Raw genomic sequence first — 21562 nt, forward strand, 5'->3', positions numbered from 1 at the left:
TGATATCGACGAAGATATGAGTCGAATTACATATTGCTGTTATGTTCTTCCAGTATTCATTACTGTCAGTAGTTTAAATTAGTATAATTATGCAATTGTTTTCAACTCAAAAATGCTGTCATCTTTGCCATCATCTAATTTACATATGTCATATTCAAACATATGTAAATATATATATGTTGCCAAAAACGAACCGTGCTAAAATCGGTCCGAGACAAAATGACAAAAAAATGGATGCTGTACACAGTCTTTTTGGTACTTAGAAACAATTGAATGTAACAGTATAAAAAATCGTGCTTCACGTTGCTCATAAGCATTGCATTGTCATACAGCGCTCAAAACTCCTACTACTGGAATAGGGGGAAAAGTCGCTTAAACATAAATGTCGATATCTGCGTTAAAAATGCACGGATTTTAACAATCTATGGCTCGTTGGATAGATATTATCGTGCGGAATCCAAGTCTAAAACCATATTCTGTTTTCAAGGTCAATTGTGACAGCTATAGTAAAAAAACTGAAAATTTTTACATAAAACTTCGTATAACTCAAAAAGTAAACATCTCAAAACCATTCAATAGCGTTCTGGGTGACGGGGAGACCTTTCATTTGCGACTAGTTCGATCAAAATCGGTACAGCCATCTCTGAGATCTCGACCTCTTAGTTGACAACACACATACAGACACACACACACTTCATAGAAAAATCAACAAAATATGGGTGATAAAGAACTAGTGAAACAATTGCGGAAAAGCCTGTATTTTATGTAAAGGCTGACAAGGGAAATAAAGTAGTTATTATGGACAAACAAGAGTAAGACAACTTGATAACCCAAAAAATTAATGATGGTCCTTATAGAAAACAAAGAGCCGACCCGCTTCCAGATATTATTTAAAAACCATATAAAACTCTTCATGAATGCAATCCAAACTTCGATATCAATCTCAGTAGTCTCAAAATTTCTAACCCCTCTTTATCCAAAATAAAAGGATTACCAAAGGTTCATAAACCTGGTTACGAGATAAGGGAAATCATTTCTTCAGTAGGGGCCCCAACTTAAAAAATCTACAAATGGCTAGTAAAAGAATTCCAATCTATGCCAAAAAAAATCTTCAGTGAATCAGTTCCTAACACACAGGTATTCGCAACTCAACTTTAGAACTCAGGCGAAATCGAAGATGACGAAATGATGGTATTTTTCGATGTAACAGCCTTATTCCCAAGTGTTCCGGTGAAGGACTCAATCAATCTGTTGGAAGATTGGTTACTTCAATAAAATAGTAGTAGTTTATGGAAATGCAAAGTAAGGTCTTATCTTACTCTAACCCGGTTTTGCATGGATGTAAATTATTTCAAATTCAGAGGGGAATTTTATAAACAATTACAAGGGGCACCAATTGGTAATACACTCTCCCCGTTTTTATGTGAATTATTTATGGCAAACCTAGAAGAACTTCTAAATAAGCAGGGATTATTACCTAATCGCTGGTGAAGATATGTAGATGATATATTTTGCATCATCAAACGCAACGATTTATCAAACTTATTAGAAATAATTAATGATTTACATAAAAATATTAAATTCACCTATGAGGAAGAGAAAGACAACAGTTTACCTTTCTTGGATATTCTTATTGTCCGGGAGGCAAAAATTTTAACTTTCGAAATATATAGGAAGCCAACCAATACGGACCGTGTCATACCAAATACTTCTAATCATTCCCATCAACACAAAATGGCAGCTTTCCACCGTATGATTCACAGAATGCTATCCTTGCGCCTTAGAAAAGATGCTGCGATAAAAGAGAAAAACTTTATTTTCGAACTTGGAAAGTTCAATGGATATCCAGAGCACACAATCCATCTTCGATAAATAATTAAGACTGTTGAAAAAACAATCAGTTACGAATTTGACCCTCCTACCCCCCCCATTGAAAATTTTAAAAGAATATCTGTGGACTTCAATCGAAACACAACAAAAAAAATTTGGTCTAAACCAAATGGTTTTGGAGCAGTATGAGCTACCAATTGAAAACAAAAGATCCTATCAGCAGAAAGTTTAGAAATATTCAAAAATAACTCCATCTCTTTATTAAACCGAGACGAAGGGAATAGTTCTTCTTGGCATTTCCAGCTACTACCCATATCCAAGATTAAAACAAACATAGAAAACACGTAACTCTTCCAGTTTCTGTTTTTTTCCTTTTCATTTTTGCCTTTCTCTATAGAAAGGTATTAGAATTGCTGGAAAATCCGACTTTCGAACGGAGCCTTGGAGACCCATAGTGTAATATACCATTCGACTCAGTTCGACGAGATCGGAAAATGTCTGTGTGTGTATGTATGTATGTGTGTGTGTGTATGTGTGTGCACTTTTCGAAGATATTAGAACGCGCTCATTTTTTCTCAGAGATGGCTGAACCGATTTTAACAAACTTGGGCTCGTTTGAAAGCTACTATCGGGCCATTGATCAAGTTCGAAGATCAAATGGCTGTGACTTTTGGTTCCGGAGATATGATTGTATAAGTGACGTAACCGACAAAAAGCGTTGTATTTGAACGCGCTCAATTTTCTCAGAGATGGCTGAACCGATTTTAACAAACTTGGACTCGTTTGAAAGCTATCAATTACGAAGATCAAATGGCTGTGACTTTTGGTTCCGGAAATATGATTGTATAAGTGACGTAACCGACAAAAAGCGTTGTGTTTGAACGCGCTCAATTTTCTCAGAGATGGCTGATCCGATTTTAACAAACTTGGGCTCGTTTGAAAGCTACTATCGGATCATTGATCAAGTTCGAAGATCAAATGGCTGTGATTTTTGGTTCCGGAGATATGATTGTATAAGTGACGTAACCGACAAAAAGCGTTGTATTTGAACGCGCTCAATTTTCTCAGAGATGGCTTATCCGATTTAAACAAACTTGGGCTCGTTTGAAAGCTGCCATTGATCAAGTTCGAAGATCAAATGGTTGTGACTTTTGGTTCCAGATATATGATTGTATAAGTGACGTAACCGGCAAAACACGTTGATTTTCACCGCTCTTATATATATATATATATATATATATATATATATATATATATATATATATATATATATATATATATATATATATATATATATATATATATATATATATATATATATATATATATATATATATATATATATATATATATACATATATATATATATATATATATATATATATATATATATATATATAAGGGTGCCAAAATTTTGGGATCACCTCTATTTTCGTTAAGTTCTAGTGCTCAAAAGTTTAAGCACATCGACTTAGAAAAATTTTCATATTTTCAAAAAGTCAAAAAGTCAAAAAGTCGATTTTTTCAAGAAATTTTTTTTTCGAGATGACACTAAATCTCGACGTGTCATGCAATTCTAAGCCATTTGGCATCAAAAATTTTTTTTCGATTTCGAAAATTTCATGTACTCCCCCCTATGGTGATTTTTCAAGATATATGAAAATTTCACTAAGTGGACTAAGAAGGCTTTGTTTAGATTAGCATCACTGTTCTCATACAAATAGGCAACGCAAATGTCAAGCACTAGTTTGGAAAAATGATGCTGACTGTGTGACATAAACACTGAAGCATGCTTTTGTGAACTACTCGAATCAATCTGAATCAATTGGTGTCAAAATTAGTATTCGAAATTATTCAATGAACGTATGAAATATATTTTCATGAGACTTTTATGAAAAAAGAGAAAGGCATTATCACACCACTAGGTGGATTAAGAAGGGTTTTTTTGTTCCTTTTGTGGTTTACCTACTTACGTTTGTATAAAAGGAACTTCAGCATTGTTTCAATAAACTTATAAAACCGATACACTGAAGAAGGATATAAATAACATTCCGAAACACGTATCTGTATTATAACGTATGATACGCTTTTGTGAAATAGTGACTTTTTGAGAGTGTAATGTAATTCCACATAGTAGAATTAAACGGTACAACAACAGTACTATTAATGCTGACAATGCTGCGCTCCTGTTACTTATATGAATCAAATTCATGCTAAAAAGCGTTTTATTGGGTTTTATCTAAATAGTGCAGTGTATTCAGTTTACTGATATTAAAACAGCCTTCCGTCACCATAGTCGGACCATATGATTTTTTCATTCACTGATTTTTTTAGAAAATCTTTTGAACTGATTTTCAAACGAATGATACTGTAATGATTTTTTTCCGATCATTATTTTCTCGACACTGATGACTGATATGGACGGTCATTGTTTTCGGTGAAAATGAAATGTTGAGCTAGAGAGCAAATAAATAAAAAACACCGGGTCTGTAGCAGCAAATCCGTATAAAGCAGCTTTAAACTGTAAATATATATTAATTAATTCTCAACATTCAAAGATTCTGAATAATCTTACACTTTCGGTATCTTATATGACAGTAATTCTTACGGCTCAATCTAACCGTCAACGCATTCAATCGTTGGCTTCAACCTTATTCTAGCACTGAAATCCTATTTTCTAATTATTTGTAAGTACTTATAAGTTCATTGTTATTTATACTCACGATTTTTAATAGAATAATAAACTCACTAGCACTAGGTTCAATAAATTCAATAATATTTAATTGGAGACGAGGGCACCGTCAAACCACACCGTGATTTGTTTCCGTTTCAGTTTCTCTTCGTTCGGCTTTTCTCGCCTTTACACTGTGAATGTGTATCCGGCCTAATTTGGTAGTTTTATGCAGTGTGCCCAGCAGTAACATGAAACTAATCCACGATAATTTAAGAATATATTTTCACCGAAAAAAAATCGATGACCGTCCATATCAGTTTGCTTGCGGTGATGAACACAAAACAACACTGTCAGTGACTGAAGGCGTGATAACACTGCTGGTGACAGAAACTAGATTTGAAAAGAGTTCCTTCATGTTTTGTGAAAGGAGAGTCGTAGAGGGAATTTAAAAAATTTCAACGAAACAACGAAAGTCTTCGATCGGGAACGGGAGGGGGATTTAAAGTAAAGGTTGAACCGCGAAGCGGAATTTCTTTCAATTCGCTTTTTGTTCCGTCATTAACTGTGCTTATCGAATTTCCACAGAAGCCTTTGGTGATTTAATTTCAATGATAATACTCTCCGCTCACGTTCGGTTTGTAAAGCTGCTATGATGGGAAGAAATGCGACTGTTGAGCTTCAGATTACAACGCAGAAATATTTTGATGAACTACAAACCTGTTAAGCTGAAAGAAGAAAATCTTACCATTTTGCTTGCACGGGGATGAGCCTGAAGGCAAAAATAATTCACGCAATTGTATTTCAACTCAATCATTTCATCTTTATTTCAACATATTCACAACGATAAACATCTTGGTCATGACGGTAAAATAAACAGGTCCATCTTGTAGTTTTATGTATGTAATAAAACAAAACATTGTTTGTTTTTTATTTTTGTTTCTGATCCATCCAATTCAATTGCTATGTATTTACAGTGTGTTCGTTTTTACTGAGTCGAACTCATCTACGAGAATTTAAGACTACTTGACTATTTTTCTATTGATGTGACTGTTCTCATTTCATCGGACTCTGCGGGAAAATTGTCTGGAAATAAAAAAGGAAAAACAATTTTTAACAATCTATTTATCAGGTATAAGAAATAAAATAATTTAAAATTGACTAATGTCGTTTTCGCTTGATACCAAACCTAACCCAGTTTCCACCCTAACTGCTGTCAAACCGTTTGTTTGAAGCTAGTTTCGAACCTAGTTTTAACGTTGTTGAACTGAAAATCGAGTCAGTTTCGAACCTGGTTGTTATATCAGGTTTGCTCAAACCGCCGTTGCTAAGCGCGAAAACAACACAGTTTCGTGAAAAGTGTTTGTTTGAAGAAACTACCCTGGGTCAGTTTCAGTGTTCTCAAGCGAAAACGACATAAGAAAGATGCCATGGCAAAAAGAAAGTCGTTTAAGGCGAAACCTAAAATTATTTTATTTTTTTTTCTTCTAAGGAAATTGATTTCATAGCAAGTGTAAACAATATTTGAACCAAGAATGAAGTCAATGCGAGAGCCCTTCAGCATAGCGAGTGATCGACTCGACTACTACTAAATGAATTTGGACAAGGATGTGTATTTTGTCCGCACATTGAACGAATGAGCTGAACCCTCCTTTATTATTCCATTAAAGTATGTTTTCATACGTAGATCGAACGTCAACACTTCATTCAAGAGCTCAACCGGCGACATTCAACATCGTGTCCGTGGAAAGGGCAAATATGTGCCGAGACTTACCTTTTTTCTATCAATAGCCCTGCATCCTGTTGGAACTGGACATCCGGAAATCGATTTCTTTTTTTTTGTCTACACGCCAAAACTATCTCACTCACTCCATCATTCGCTATGTACACGATGCTGCAGCTTAGTCCTGGTTCTACCGAAAAACAACAACCATCAATAATTTGCACGCATTTTGAAGGGGACAGCCATTTTTCCACTAGGCCAGAACCGAAGTGCCACTCCTCACTGGTAGAGCAAACGGCCTGAAGGGATTTACAGCTAGTGCTACGAGTGCGGTGACCAGTTTGAATGATGGTACCGCGGAAATAGAAACACTAGAAGTACCAGTAGCTGAAGCTGACAGATTGTGGCACAGTGTCTGGTTATGCTGCCACCACGTTGCATCGCTGCCGGATTTTCCTCTGAAAATGATAAAACGGGACCACCGAACAAGTTGGTAAATTACAATGTAGCTAGGTTAGGCAATCAAGTAGTTTTTAATTTATCAAATCATGAAACTAGAATGAGCTGGAGTAGAACTGAAGCACGCGAAAATGGTATGTTGATTTATAATTTTTATTTGAAATCGTACTACCGATTTTGTCGTCGCTTCCAGAACCACTTGTTTATGGTACTGTAATAAGTGAGCACAAAATTACTAACCGTTCAGGACGTGCACCATGACACTGCTGGCTTCCGCCGATGTGGGCAGGCAAGTGTAGTTGCCCGAATCCGAAAGTTTGGCGTCGAGAATTTTCAGTCTGCAAATACGGAGAAGGAATTGGATTATTCAATTTAGACCAGCTCGCATACGGTTTATTTTTTTCTTTCTGCATGGTGCCTCTCATGTACGTATCAAGTTCCTCGGGACAATTAAATTGCAAATTGGAGAGTTCGTGTCTATCGAGCATGATATTGCTGAAAGGATTAATTGCTAATGCTTCGTTCGAAAAGATTTTCGTATCTAAATACTACAGTGCAGGAAGAAACATGGAATCACCGCGATCGCAGCGCAACATGTTCTGGCTGCACTGGGCTATATAAAGTACAGTTGATTTAACCGAGTATTATTTTTTAACTTTTTTCGCGGAGTGCGCTTACAATTGACGGAAATATATTTCTAAATCAAGAGACTATTATAAACCCGTCATATACTAGTGAAGTTCACACAGTTTTATACCCTCAACGGATAATATTCTGTGATTCCTATATCACCCTGCAAGAGTTCACCCGTCCATTGTTATCGCATTGTTATTTCGGCTGCTGTCAATATGTCGAAGAATAACAAGTGTGACGCTGTTGCTTGTTTTGGTTCAGCTGGTTCCCGAAGTCAGAAGATTTGCTGTGAACTTTGTTCCAAATGGTTTCACCATAAATGTGTGAATCTAAACAACATAGCAATTAGAAACCTTCGTGACAATCTTGGAGTGTGTTGGCTTTGCCCTATTTGCCACATAGCCGAAAATCGTTCACAATCACCAGGAACTATGGATCTAATTTTACAACGCACCACCTCTACTCTGAAACTCATCGGCACCGTTTTGGATACACTACAGAGTTTTTGCAGAATAAACTCTATACCACTAGCTCAGCCAGTTTACTGCCCTTCATCCCAGTCGAATGCACATGCAGACAACGAATATAGGACAACCCAGGACCGATTCGATGAATTTCAACTCAACATGAGCCACCTGTTCGATTCTTTCTTTGTCGACAAAACCAATAAGCGTCCGCGCACCAGCAGTACTTCTCGGCCTTCGCTTCCACCGCCAGATAAGATAGCGAAAGCTGACGTTCCAGTAACAAATGCTGCTTCAACGAATCTTACAAATCTCGACATTTCAGGCAAAGCCGCCGCTAACCATACAACTGCTGCTACTCAACATGCAACTTTATCCGCCGATCTAGCCACCCGAAATACATCAGATGTTATCGCCGCCCCGCATCCTTCATACAACTTGCCTGCCTGCTCTACCGTTGTTACAGAAACGACCATAGCTCCTGTAACATCTGTTGCTTCGAGTATTGACAACGACCATGCCATGTCCATTGACATCATACCTTCCACAACTGTAACTCATCCTGATAATCACTTACAATGTACAGTTACCACCGCCGCCTCCACCGCCGTCGCAGCCATCACCAGTTCCGCCATCATCACCGATCAAACGACTGTTCCTTTCACACGTGTAACAACAACTAGTGCCACTGCTTCATTACCTCAGCAACATATTACAATTAACCAGCCATTATACTCCGCCGTCAACACCAGTGACAACATCTGTTCTACACTAGCAATACCAGCACTCACAACTACCACCGACATCAACCGAGCTACATCCAATGCACCTCCATACAACCCATTACCAATTCGTCAGAATAATGCCAGGCAAGTCAACGTCATTTCCAATTTACCGTACAAAAATACCTGTCCGACTCATACAAACATTGCATCCTCTCAACAAAATGTAAACCTGATTACTCCACGCAGTATTATTAGCACAAATGATACAACCGAGCAACCAAATAGTCAATACGTCTCTCTACAGGTTGCTCCTAGCGAACAGCCATCATACGGCTCAACTTCCGACGTTAATTGGTTCTACATCACCAGGTTCTTGCCAAGTGAATCTGAGGATAACATCAAATCCTATATCCAAGCCCGAGCTAAGTGCAGTCGTGACTCTATCCATTGTTACAAACTCACACGCCTAAACAGAGATCGCCCACTCTCATTCATCTCGTTTAAAATTAGTGTCCCTTTGACCTTAGAAAAAGTCATTACTTCACCAGATTTCTGGCCAGAAGGAGTCACAATCTCTCCTTTTTTAGTGCGCACCTCCAGTCAGAAGATATCATCCAATATCAAGTACGCAAGCACACTGCACAGACCAAGCCCGTCACGCTTCCCGTTACCCCCGCAGGGGGCTGTTCGCAGGCAGTTCACAACAGTATTTCGATCGGTTCATCCAAACACCCCGCCGACTTCGCGCCACACGATCAACCGAGTTCGGCACTCACATCATCAGTACCCAACAAAAGCTTCATTTCAAACCACTCTGGTTTGATAATGTTTTATCAAAATGTAGGAGGAATGAACAGTTCTCTCGATGACTATCGCCTTGCTTGTTCGGATTGCACTTTCGATCTCTATATATTCACCGAGACCTGGCTTAATGATCATACATTATCAAAGCAGATTTTCGGTACTGAATATGCAGTATATAGACAGGACAGGAATTCACAAAACAGTGTTAAAAAAAGTGGTGGTGGAGTTTTAGTCGCCTGTCGTTCTCAATTCGATTCACGCCAGTTATCGATACCGGACTGCAACAATGTTGAGCAAATTTGGATTGCTCTCACACTCTCAAATTACACACTCTATCTTTGCGTGCTGTACATTCCGCCTGATCGAGTAAATGATACATGTTTGGTTGATCAACATTTGAAATCGCTCGCATTCATCACGAATCAAGCAGCATTGAATGATAAGATCCTTGTGGTAGGCGACTTTAACTTTCCCCGAATCAAATGGACTCATCAATGCTCCATGTATTTGTATCCATACTCAACGAGCTCTTCGTTAACTTCAACGGTTCAAAGATTGTTGGATGACTACAATACAGCCGGTTTAATTCAATTAAACGATATATACAACAGCAATGGTCGGCTGCTTGACCTTTGTTTTGCCAGCCAGGAACTTTCCGATTCTCTTACTCTAATCAGCGCTCCAACTAAACTGGTCAAAGTTTGTATCCATCATCCTCCTCTTCTAATCAATATTCGTGACCAACCAACTGTTACTTTTAAAAACATCGTTGAATCAATCTACTATGATTTCAAAAAAGGAGATTACATTGCAATGGACACTTTTCTCTCATCATTGGACTGGATGTCTCTACTATCAAACAGCGACTGTAATTCTGCAGTATCGACTTGGACACACATTATTTTATACGCCATTGACCAGTACATACCGAAAAAGACACAACGTGAAGCACTACATCCACCTTGGTCGAATTCCACCCTGAAAGGCTTTAAATGTGCTAAGCGATCCGCTTTGAAAAAGTTGACCAAAAATCCTTCACTCCATCTCAGATCGCACTATTCGTATCTAAATCATCGCTATAAACGGTTGAATAAGACTCTCTACCAAGCATATCAACATCGGATACAGAGTAGTCTTAGGACAAACCCAAAAAACTTTTGGCACTACGTTAATGAACAGCGTAAAGAAACGGGATTCCCAACTCACATGTCACTCGATGGTGTTCAAGGAACATCATCACCTGCTATTTGTGATCTCTTCCGCAAGCACTTCAGCAGTGTTTTCTCTGACGAACTTCTAACGGATGAACAGACCGCCGAAGCGTCCCGTAACGTTCCACTGCTTACTCCCATAGGTCCTCATCCCAACATTACGACGGCTGTAGTGAGCAAAGCATGTTCTAAGCTGAAATCATCTTTCAGTGTGGGTCCAGACTGCATTCCATCTGTTTTACTGAAAAAATGTTCTAGCAGTCTGCTAGTTTCATTATCGATAGTATTTAACAACTCCTTAAGAGAAGGAATTTTCCCCGACTTATGGAAAGAATCATACATCTTCCCAGTTTTTAAAAAAGGACGCAGAAACGAAATTTCCAATTACCGAGGAATAGCGGCGTTATGTGCAGTATCGAAATTATTCGAACGGATTGTCTTGGACTTTATTACGCATAACTGCTCAAATTATATATCCGAGAGCCAACACGGTTTTATGCCGAAACGATCTACATCTACAAATCTTGTATCATATACTTCGTTTATCATTCAATCCTTACAAGCACGACTACAAGTAGATGCCATATACACCGATTTCTCTGCGGCTTTTGATAAGATAAATCATCAGATTACCATTTCCAAACTAAGTAGACTTGGTTTTAATGGTTCTTTTCTGAGCTGGCTTAGCTCATACCTAATAGGGCGCAAAATGTCAGTGAAAATTGGTGACTGCTTTACATCACCGTTTGCAGTCAGCTCCGGAGTTCCACAGGGTAGTCATCTAGGACCATTCATATTTTTGCTCTACTTAAATACAGCATGTGGATTACACAATCAACAAAGCTTCTAAGTTACTCGGATTTATTTTTCGTGTTACGAGATGCTTCGAGAATATACATTGCCTAAAAGCGCTATATTGTGCTCTGGTTCGTTCTACACTCGAATACGCAGCTGTTGTTTGGTCACCTTATTATCAAAATGATATTCAGCGTATAGAAGCCATCCAACATAAATTCATTCGTTTCGCGCTTCGCAAACTTCCTTGGAGAGATCCTCTAAATCTTCCGACTTACTCAGACCGTTGCAAGCTCATAGGTCTCGATCTATTGTCTGTTCGTAGAGACGTGTTTAAGGCAACTTTCGTCGCAGATCTGCTTCAATCTCGAATCGATTGTTCTGAACTCCTACGCTCACTAGACTTCAATATTCGCCGTCGTGTTCTTCGAACTCATACTTTTCTCCGTCTTCCTTCCGCTAGAACCAATTACGGTCACAACGAGCCTTTCGTTAGTATGTGCCGTCTATTTAATCGTTGCTCAAATGCTTTCGATTTTCACTTAACTCATAACAGCAAAAAGAATTTGTTTCTAAGATTTTTGTCTCACTAGCTATTAGTATTGTATTAGTATTAGTATTAGTATTAGAGATAAGAATGGTGCTGTGTGTAGTAGTAACCAATGTAATTTAAGGAAATGTATCATTTGGATAATTATAATCTGTTGGTACAAAAGATGAGAGGTTTTATGTCTGCTGGAGAGAGAGCTAAAATTTGGTGATGCTCAGCTCCAGTGGGCTTTTTCCTGCTCCAAATAAACAAATAAACAAATAAACAAATAAACTAAAATGTTAGTTGTTTTATTGATTCCGGTTGGTTAAGATTTGGTACAACTAATCCATTGTTGTTTTATCGAAACTGTCTTTTTTATTTCCAAAACAACAGAAAAAGTTTTTAAAGCTCGTGATCCTGCAATAATGCGAATGAGAAGAATAAATTCTGAAGCTTATGCTGTTTGTGCCTGTATGTGACCAAAAATATTCACTTCATTTTCTCTAAGATGACGGAACCGATTTCAACAAATCTTAAGCTCATATGAAGTCCCACAGAACACTATTGAATTTATCCAGATGTGACCTCCGGTTCCAGAACTACAGGGTAATTTGTGTTTAAAATTGATAACCGTCATTCAGAGCGACGATGCAAAAAAGATAAAAATCCTTGTAAATCCGACTCAAAACTGTTTCAATTTGTAGGTTATGATAGTTGCTTCCTAAACGAACCGACTTCGGTTATAACGGGCTTCTAGTTTCCGGATCCGGAAACACATAACTCACTTCATTCTCTGTGAGACGCTTTGACCGATTTCCACAAACTCAAATGGCTCAAATGAAAGGTTTTATGGTCCCATAAGCATTTATCCTAATCCGATTCCCGATACCTGAACTAGCGAGTGAAGTGTGCTGAAAATTTTAACCCGTCCCTTATAATGAAATTGCAAACAACGGGAAAATTCATCTTAATTTGGTAAAGCTGAATCAAATTTGAAAAGGTAATGTTATTTTATACTCAAATAAACTTTTAAATGAATTTTTAATAAATTTTTAAATGATTCTTCACGGCTTTCTCAGTCACTTTTCAATTGGCAAACAATTTATTTCTAAAAATTCCCGACGTTTCGGTCGTTTCTGATGGCCTTCTTCAAGGGAAACTGTAAATTGATGTATTTATTGTAGATATTTTGTACATAAAATTATATGAAAACACTCGAAGATTGCATCATTTACTAAAATGTTCAGAACTCGCTTTAGGCTTGTGGTTTTTTTTTCGAAGACGTTGATTGCTAACGGTAAGACGTTTCTGTACTTGCGTTGTACATTTTCAATCCTTAAACTTTACGTCAATTGATAGGGCAGCCAAACAACAGATGCGTTTTCTAGAAATTGACAAAAAATAAAGCGCACTTCTTCTCAGTGTCCATTAGACAGACTTTGAGTGCGTGCTTGTGTTGAAAGAAACTGGTGCAAGAGAACCACATTCTTTTCGCATAAATCGTTCTCATCTGCTCTCGTCTAAATACACCCAAGTGAATACTAGCGCGAGATGGTGAGCAAACACTTCTGTGTACTTCAATTAATAAAGAGTAGATCGGGCATTTCTATGAAAAACTTGCAAGGAAAAATGAAAATTCAACGATAAATTGTTTTTTTTTGCTGATTTTGCATGCCCCACGCTTCTTCTACACAAACCATACTCCAGAGTGCTCACCGGCGTGTACACCTCTGTGAAAATATCGCCATCCACCTCAGAGAATTTGATAGCCTTTTTGGTGCTATTCAGTGCTAAAGGTAAAAGAAAAGAAACACGCGCACTCATGATGCGTGCAAACTTTATACAACAGTGTTGTATATATGTAAAAGAGAAAAAGCTCTCATTGAAGTTATCAAGGAAGAGGAGAAATTTCGCTTTTTCTTCGTCATACAGAGGAGATGGACATCTCTGCATCCAGGCTCTAGTAGTAACATCACATCGTTGAAATACAAGATGAATAACAATAGGCTTGTATTGGTACCTTGTGGCAAACCCGGTGAATTAGTGGAATTCGAAGACGTTATCGAGTCGAGCTTAACACGGAGGGTCCTATCTATCAAGTAAGACTGCAGCTAATTGGTAAATCCCAAGCTTGGGAAGCTTAGCTATGATAATGTCGTGGATGAACGAATCAAAAGCTTGGGATTTGAGTTCTAAATTTTCAAAACAAGTAGAAGTGAAACTTAAAAGATTCGTTGTCACTGAACGCTTAGGTATGAATCCTTGCTGATCTTTCGATATATAGCATTTAGTCGCTTCGAGAAGTTCACCACTTACGACAGTTTCGAAATTTTTTGAAGCAGCGAATAAGCTAGTAATTACTCTGTAGTTTGTCACATTAGGCGTATCTCCTTTTTTGTAAATGGGTACCATTAACGATTGCTTCCCGATAGCGGAAAAACGTGAATCAATTAACAATTGGTTGTTCATTCGGCTGAGCGGCTCAACCAAAATAGTAATAGTGTGACAAAAAGCAACTGAGGGAACACCGTCAGGTTCAGACAAAAAAGAACTTTTTAGAGCTATTCGTTACCATTTCAGGTGTAATATTAAAAAAATCAAAATCAACCAAATTTCCAGGAACATCCAAAACTGCCAATTCTATTTTAGAAGTGGTAACGGAAATTGCATTAAACGCCGATGAGAAATGTGGGGTATGCGGTTTTTTTTAACAACAATATATACAATAAAAATAACGCGATGCCAATAAGCTGAGGTTTATACTACTAATGTATATACACTAGCGAAGGAGGTAATAAACTATTTATACTAGACAAGAGCTCCCAGTGGAATATAGGATTCCTTTTAAGGGGCTCTGAATGATATTTAAAAGTTAATAATACTAAGAGTAATAATTACTTATCTTCCGAAACCGGATTCAGATCCGGTCAGTCAAAGTTGATTCGTTTGCCAGCAATATTTGTTGCTTACAAATTGGAACAGTTTTGAACCTAGTTGAATCTATATTTACTATCTCATGGTCTACGTTTTAAATATGTAAGTCAAGCTAACCTGCACGTATCAGTAGCGTAAAACATGTAGTAGGGTTATTGTTATTATTATTAAATTTTACATCACTACACCACCGGCATGATATTACTGCACTACCGGCTGTGAAAATTGCATTTACATCGCGAAGCTGGAAATTCCGATGAATGTTTATTATTTCAAATAGATTTCAATTCATTGACATTCTTTTATTCTTTCGGTCGTACTTATCATAACATTTTTATCAACTGTTGCACCGTCTATTACCAATATCACACACCAGTAACAGACATCCGGAACCGTTTCGTTTTCTTTATTGCGTGTATGAAATGGAACAAAAGACGCATCGTTCGTGTAGTGTTTTCTTCTTCCACGTTGCATGCTCTAAGATGCCGAGGACATAATGTTGCAGAAATTGTTATTCTATATGGCGGGTTGAAAACTTCACTGTTATTCACGCACTAGTGGATAGATTGTCATGAAATTTGGGATTGGGTCATCTAGAGGCTTGTTCTTAACAAAAATATATACGGAACTATTCGAAACTATTCACGACTATTCTGTGAGAAGCCCGGGACTTTTCATTCCATGTAGCAGAAAGGTTATGCAATCACTTGAAAAATCGACTCGTGAAAATTGACCCGGAGCGCCAAGTGTCGTATAGCATTCGATTCAGTTTGTCGAGCTGCGCAATGTCCGTGTGTGTATGTATCAAATAATCTTACTAGGTTTTCTCAAAGTTGGCTGAACAGATTTTGACAAACTTGGATTCAAATAAAAAGACTCGTGGTCCCATAGGGAATACCTGAATTTTATTCTGATTCGACTACTGGTTCTGGAATGATAGAGTAAAGTGAAGCGGCGAAACAAACGACGTAAAAAAATTCTAAAGTTGCCTCAAAACTACACCAATCGGTAACTATTATCAGTAAGTATCCAAACAAATCGATACCGACTATTCAGGTTCCCGATTTTTGATTAACGATGGGAGGAAATAGTCATATGCTGAAAAATGGATCGCACTTACTTTTCTCAGAGATTGCAGAACCGACATTCCCAATCTTAGGGTCAAACGATCCTTATGTTCCTACCAAAAATTACTGCATATTTTCGGATTTAACAAAAATTCACACAGTCGTTTAAATAACGTTATAAAAATCGTACATAATCTTTAAAATTTGAAAAATAAAAACTCAGAAACCTCAAATTTTTTTAACTAAGATTCAAACTAAAGGCCTTACAGTCCCATAGGTTGCTATCGCATTTCATCTGGATCCGACTTCAGGTTTGGAGTAAAATGTGCCAAATGAACAAAAAACGTGCAGTCGAATTTTTCAGAAACCGTTCATCCAATATCCACAAGCTAAATCTCAAATGAAAGGACCTTTAACAACATGTAACCCTACAAAATTTCATTCGGATACGACTTTCGGTTCCGGAATTCCAAACTGATAGGTATAAAAATTTCATTTTCAGGGACGTGTTTTACTTTTCTCATGTAGGAAGGCTATGCAATCACTGTGAAATCCGACTTTTCATACGAGACACGCGGGGTTGAATGTCATATACCATTCGATTCAGTTCGACGAAATAAGCAAATGTCTGCGTGTGTATGTGTTCGAAAGGAAAAATATACGCACTCACTTTTCCCGGAGATGGCAGAACAGACTTTTACAAACTTAGATTCAAATTAAAGGTCCTTTTATCCCAAAACCTGTTATTGAATTTCATTTAGATCCGACTTCAGGTACCGGAGTTGTAACGAGTGTATCGAAAATAAGCTATCCAAATTTTTCTTTCGAATTATGATAAAAAAACGATATTTTATTCATACTAAAAATTGGACCTTTATTGTACGATTTTAAACTTGAGAATAATGAAAATCGCATGAAATTTAAGTTATTCCTTCACGGATTTTCGAACTTTTGATTGAACGCTCTTCATCTAGTTCCAGACAAGTGTTGCATCGCATTTTTTGGACGCTTGAGCCCATTTTTTTTTGAACTCCTGCATGTTCCCAGCTGCCCTTCTTGAAGTCCCTCTGCACGATAGCCCAGAAACGTTCGATGGGTCGATGCTGAAGGCAATTTGGTGGATTGATATTTTTCTCAACAAAATGTATACCCCTTTCCCGCAAGCCAATTGAGAGTGGTTTTGGCATAGTGAGCCGACGCTAAATCTTGCCAAAACAGTGGAGCTGTGCTATGCTTCGTATATATATAGAGGCAGTAATCTCTTCTGGAGGCACTCAGATCGATAGATTTCTGCATTTATAGTTCCGGTAGTGTAAAAAATGGTTGACTTCAAACCACAGGAACATATTGCTTGCCATACCAGTACCTTTCAACCGAATTCCTCCACTTAATTCGACCTGTCCGCATCGCTCACATCCTCCCCAACGACGACAGTAAAGTATTGTGGACCTGGAAGGATTTTTGAGTCCTCCTTTACATAAGGCTCATTGTCCATCAAAACGCATACATCCTGATACTGCAAAAGACGCGAATACAATTTCCGGGCCCTTGTTGCTGCTCGTTTCTTCTGTTCTAAACTTTGTTTCGAGATTTTCTGCTTCTTGTAGGTCTTCAGGTGATTTCGCCTCTTGATACGCTGGATCATTCCGACACTCGTTCCAGCTTTTTTGGCCAAATCACGTATTGACATTGATTTGTTCTTCATGATTAGAGATACTATTTTCCGGTAGAGTTTCGAGTTGGAAGAACCGGGTTTTCTGCCTCTTCCTGGTAGCTCATCCAAATAATAGTGTTCCTTAAACTTATTAATGATGGTTTCAACACTGGCATGATGAATTCCAAACCGCTTCGCCAATTTTCGCATAGTAATACCCTTCTCACTTAGCCATGTGTCCAGAACCTTAATATTCACTTCCGTTTTCAATACGCGACATTTTGAAAACGCAGAATTTCAACCGCACAAATAAGTAAACAAACGAAAGCTGACAGCCAAACGCACAGCATGCTGTGATCTGAGCATAAAGAACCATTACAAATACATACGTACAACACAAATGTATCTGAATAGCTTGTTTTCGATACACTCCTTAGGATAATATGTGAAAATTATGTATGAAATATGCACTCGATTTTCTCGGAAATGGTTTGACCGATTTTCACAAACTAAGATTCAAACAAAATTTTCAATTTCATGTGTTTTTCATAAACGATGGCATACACAAGTACAAATTCTATAAAACTGTCTAATAAATCTTTTTAGTTTGCAGAGCTTGATAGTTTGTTGGTATATAAACTTGATTCGGCACTAATAGTATCCCATTTTCCTGTTCCGTATGCACCGAAGGCAGTGAAGAAAAACTCCAAAAGTAGAACTCACTTCGATTTCTCAGCGATGTTTTAGCCGATTTTTACAAATCTCGATTTAAATTGTAGCTCATATTGTCATTGAAAGCTACTATGAAATTTCATCCGGATCTGACTTCCGGTTCCACAATTACAGGGCGATTAGTGTGAAAGCTTTCAAAGCGCCATATAAAATGACGATACAAAACCAGCACGCACCGGTACTAGCTGACACGGAAGAAGAAAACTTAAAAACCTTTACAAACAATGCTCACAGCGGACTTTGTTCAATTTCGTACACGCTATAAAGAAAACGAAAACCAACAAATAAGCTGATTACTTACTCACTTTTCTCAGACAGAGCGTGACCGATGTTCACAAACTTAGGTTCAAATTAAAGGTCTTATGATCCCATACAAAGCTTTAGAATTTCATCCGAATACAACTTTCGATTGCAGAATTACGGGATGCAGAGTAGTAAAAAATGTACAGCGTCACTTGAGGCGGTGAAACCAAAAACGTAGATATGTTCTAAACTAGGCTCGAAACTATTCCAACCGTTAGTCATTGTTAGTAAACGACCTATCCAACTAATTCCGGCTGTTCTGGTTCCCGACTTCCGATTCCGGAAGCATCGAAAATAGTGTTTAAATACTCCAAATTGATACTCAGACTATGTCCTCAGAGATACTTTGGCCGATTTGGATGGACTTAGGTTTAAGTAGGAGGAATGGATGAATTTGTTTCACATAAGTTACAATGAAAAAATCATACAAAATCCATCAATACGTTTCGTTTAAATACGGCCCAAGGCAAATCTTGCCAACTGAAGTAAGATTTATCCACAAAAAACACCGGAACAGATATTACTAGAAAGAACTACTCATTACATGTATCCGAATAATTTCGATGCCGATGCTTGATTCATCAACCTTGCAGTTATTTTCAACATAACTTGGGAGGAGCACAACCGCATAAGAGATATAAAAAAACTGTGCAGAGTTTGTCATACCCTTTGCGAACTTTTCAGGCACTAATCCGTATTTTATTTTACTGACAAGCTCTCTTTACGAACTATCAAAATTGCGAATCAGAATACACTAGCATTACTAGATCGAGAATGACTAGAACAACTTTTAAGCCAATTAAAAATGTTTGCCATAGTCCCGAAAAGTTTAATCCGTTCCAGTGCCTTTCGGTCTTATTCGAATTCTCTACAGTGTCATTTAGGAAATAATTTTTAATTAAAAAAAAGAGTGAAAATAAAGAATCATCTACAATTTTGGTTGACAATCCTCTTGTTCCACTTGTCGTATTAAGACATCAAACTATTTCATTCCTAACTCGGACTACAATCAAAACGACTGTTCGGTTTGCAGTGGATCTATGAAACGATGTAAAAGTAAATAGTGAATGCAACTCACATGTGAAGCAAAAGTGCTAACCTAAGTTTATATTCTCTGCATTGAACAGAGATACCGGAATAAACTCTAACTAATTTTTTTTTACTGTAGGTCCTGTTACATTATTTTCGTTTGTTTGGGCATTTCTACTGCTCCAGGCAAATTTTATGTATTAGTATGCACGTTCACAGAATGAATTGTCATGGACATTGTTGTCAACGAGGCACTTGAGGTGCATATTTATCATTTCATCACTATGGAAGTGGAGTCAGTTCAGTGATAAATTTGAATCTGCGAAGGCATAATCTTTAAAAAACAAATAAAATTTCAGTACAAATATAAGAAGAAAATTGCGTTTGACAAAAACAATGAAGTTAATACAAGTGCTTTATCATTTCTACTAACAGTCGGCATCGAATTCAATTTCCATTTAAAATGCAGCATTTGTCATATCATTTTTGGAACACGTTGCTGAACATTCCGAGTAATATCGACATGAGATGAAGCATTAGTCCGGTTTCCACCATTAACAAAGCAGATCCCATTTAAGCGCATAGCAGCCTTCATCCTAGTTACCATGAATGAGTGCAAAGGGATCAATTACGTCGATTAAACTTGATGTTGCATTAAACGGATCACAATAAAATTTAATGTCTACAACAGTTGGACCAAATCGATAACTGCATTAAACCAAAAAGAAAAAAAAAACAACGTCATCTATCGAGTAAATCCAAAGTCTACAGAATACAGTTATAACAGTTCGGCTGAAAAGTTCGTATCGTTTAATAGAAACACACATTTTTTTGCCAAAATTCGTTTTTATTATTCAACATAATTGCAATCAGAGGCGATACAGCGATTATAGCGATCTTCCAATTTTTCGATACCATTTTTGTAGTACGATTTGTCCTTTGCCTCAAAATAGGCCTCAGTTTCAGCGATTACCTCTTCATTGCTTCAAAATTTTTTACCAGCGGGCATTCTCTTGAGGTCTGAGAACAGGAAAAAGTCACTGGGAGCCAAATCTGGAGAATACGGTGGATGAGGGAGCAATTCAACAGCTCCAAACACTGCTCAGAATCATCAATTCATTGTTGTTTTTGATTGATTGTGAGCTCACGCGGCACCCATTTTGCACAAAGCTTTCTCATATCCAAATATTCGTGAATAATATGTCCAACACGTTCCTTTGATATCTTTAGGGTGTCAGCAATCTCGATCAACTTCACTTTACGGTCATTGAAAATCATTTTGTGGATTTTTTTCACGTCTTCATCGGTAACAGCCTCTTTTGGACGTCCACTGCGTTCATCGTCTTCGGTGCTCATATGACCAGTACGAAATTTTGCAAACCACTTACGAATTGTTGCTTCGCCCGGTGCAGAATCTCAAGCCATTTTTTGGTATCGGCGGCACTTTTTTTCATCAAAAAGTAGTGTTTCATCAACACACGAAATCCCTTTTTTTTCCATTTTTTTCACAATAACAAAAGTAGCTTCACTCAAAATGCAATATCTCACAAACTAATAATCAGACAGCTGTCAAATTTATACACGTATCTTTTGAAGGTTGGTACTAATTGAAAATGGTATGGATTTAATTCTAGTGGCGCCCTCTCATAGAAACGATACGAACTTTTCAGCCGATCTGTTAAACTAACAACCCCAAATAATTGTTTCTAAAAAATAGTGTGCTGTAAACGAAAATAAATATGTAAGGGAAAAAGGGGTTAAAACGCACTTCCTAAGGAAACGTTGCTATATCTTAACTAAAGAAAATAAAATGTATAACTTATGGGTATGACCAGGGCTGGGAAAATCACCTTAAATCAAAAATCAATGGTGATATAAGATCACTGCTGATCGAAATATCTGATATCATCATAAGTAATCTTGGCCAACACAGATAAAAATATTTTGTGAATTTACATTTATTTTCATGCACATATTTGGAGCAGGTAATTGAATG

At 37.4% G+C, this 21562-nt stretch overlaps 1 protein-coding gene across 2 annotated transcripts in view; it reads right to left on the reverse strand.

The window, feature by feature from the left end:
• Nucleotides 1–5298: 5298 nt before the first annotated feature.
• LOC131427479 (zwei Ig domain protein zig-8-like) overlaps nucleotides 5299–21562 on the reverse strand; it is a 189129-nt gene continuing 172865 nt past the window's right edge. For both annotated transcript variants that reach the window (XM_058590705.1, XM_058590706.1), the window contains exons 8-10: nucleotides 6924–7021; nucleotides 6276–6682; nucleotides 5299–5587 (exon numbers count right to left, since the gene is read on the reverse strand). In XM_058590705.1, the coding sequence (XP_058446688.1) occupies nucleotides 6546–6682; nucleotides 6924–7021 (235 nt within the window). In that variant the 3' untranslated portion in view covers nucleotides 5299–5587; nucleotides 6276–6545. The remainder of the gene's footprint in view (nucleotides 5588–6275; nucleotides 6683–6923; nucleotides 7022–21562) is intronic.

The sequence above is a fragment of the Malaya genurostris genome, chromosome 2, assembly GCF_030247185.1.
Source record: "Malaya genurostris strain Urasoe2022 chromosome 2, Malgen_1.1, whole genome shotgun sequence".
NCBI lineage: Eukaryota > Metazoa > Arthropoda > Insecta > Diptera > Culicidae > Malaya > Malaya genurostris.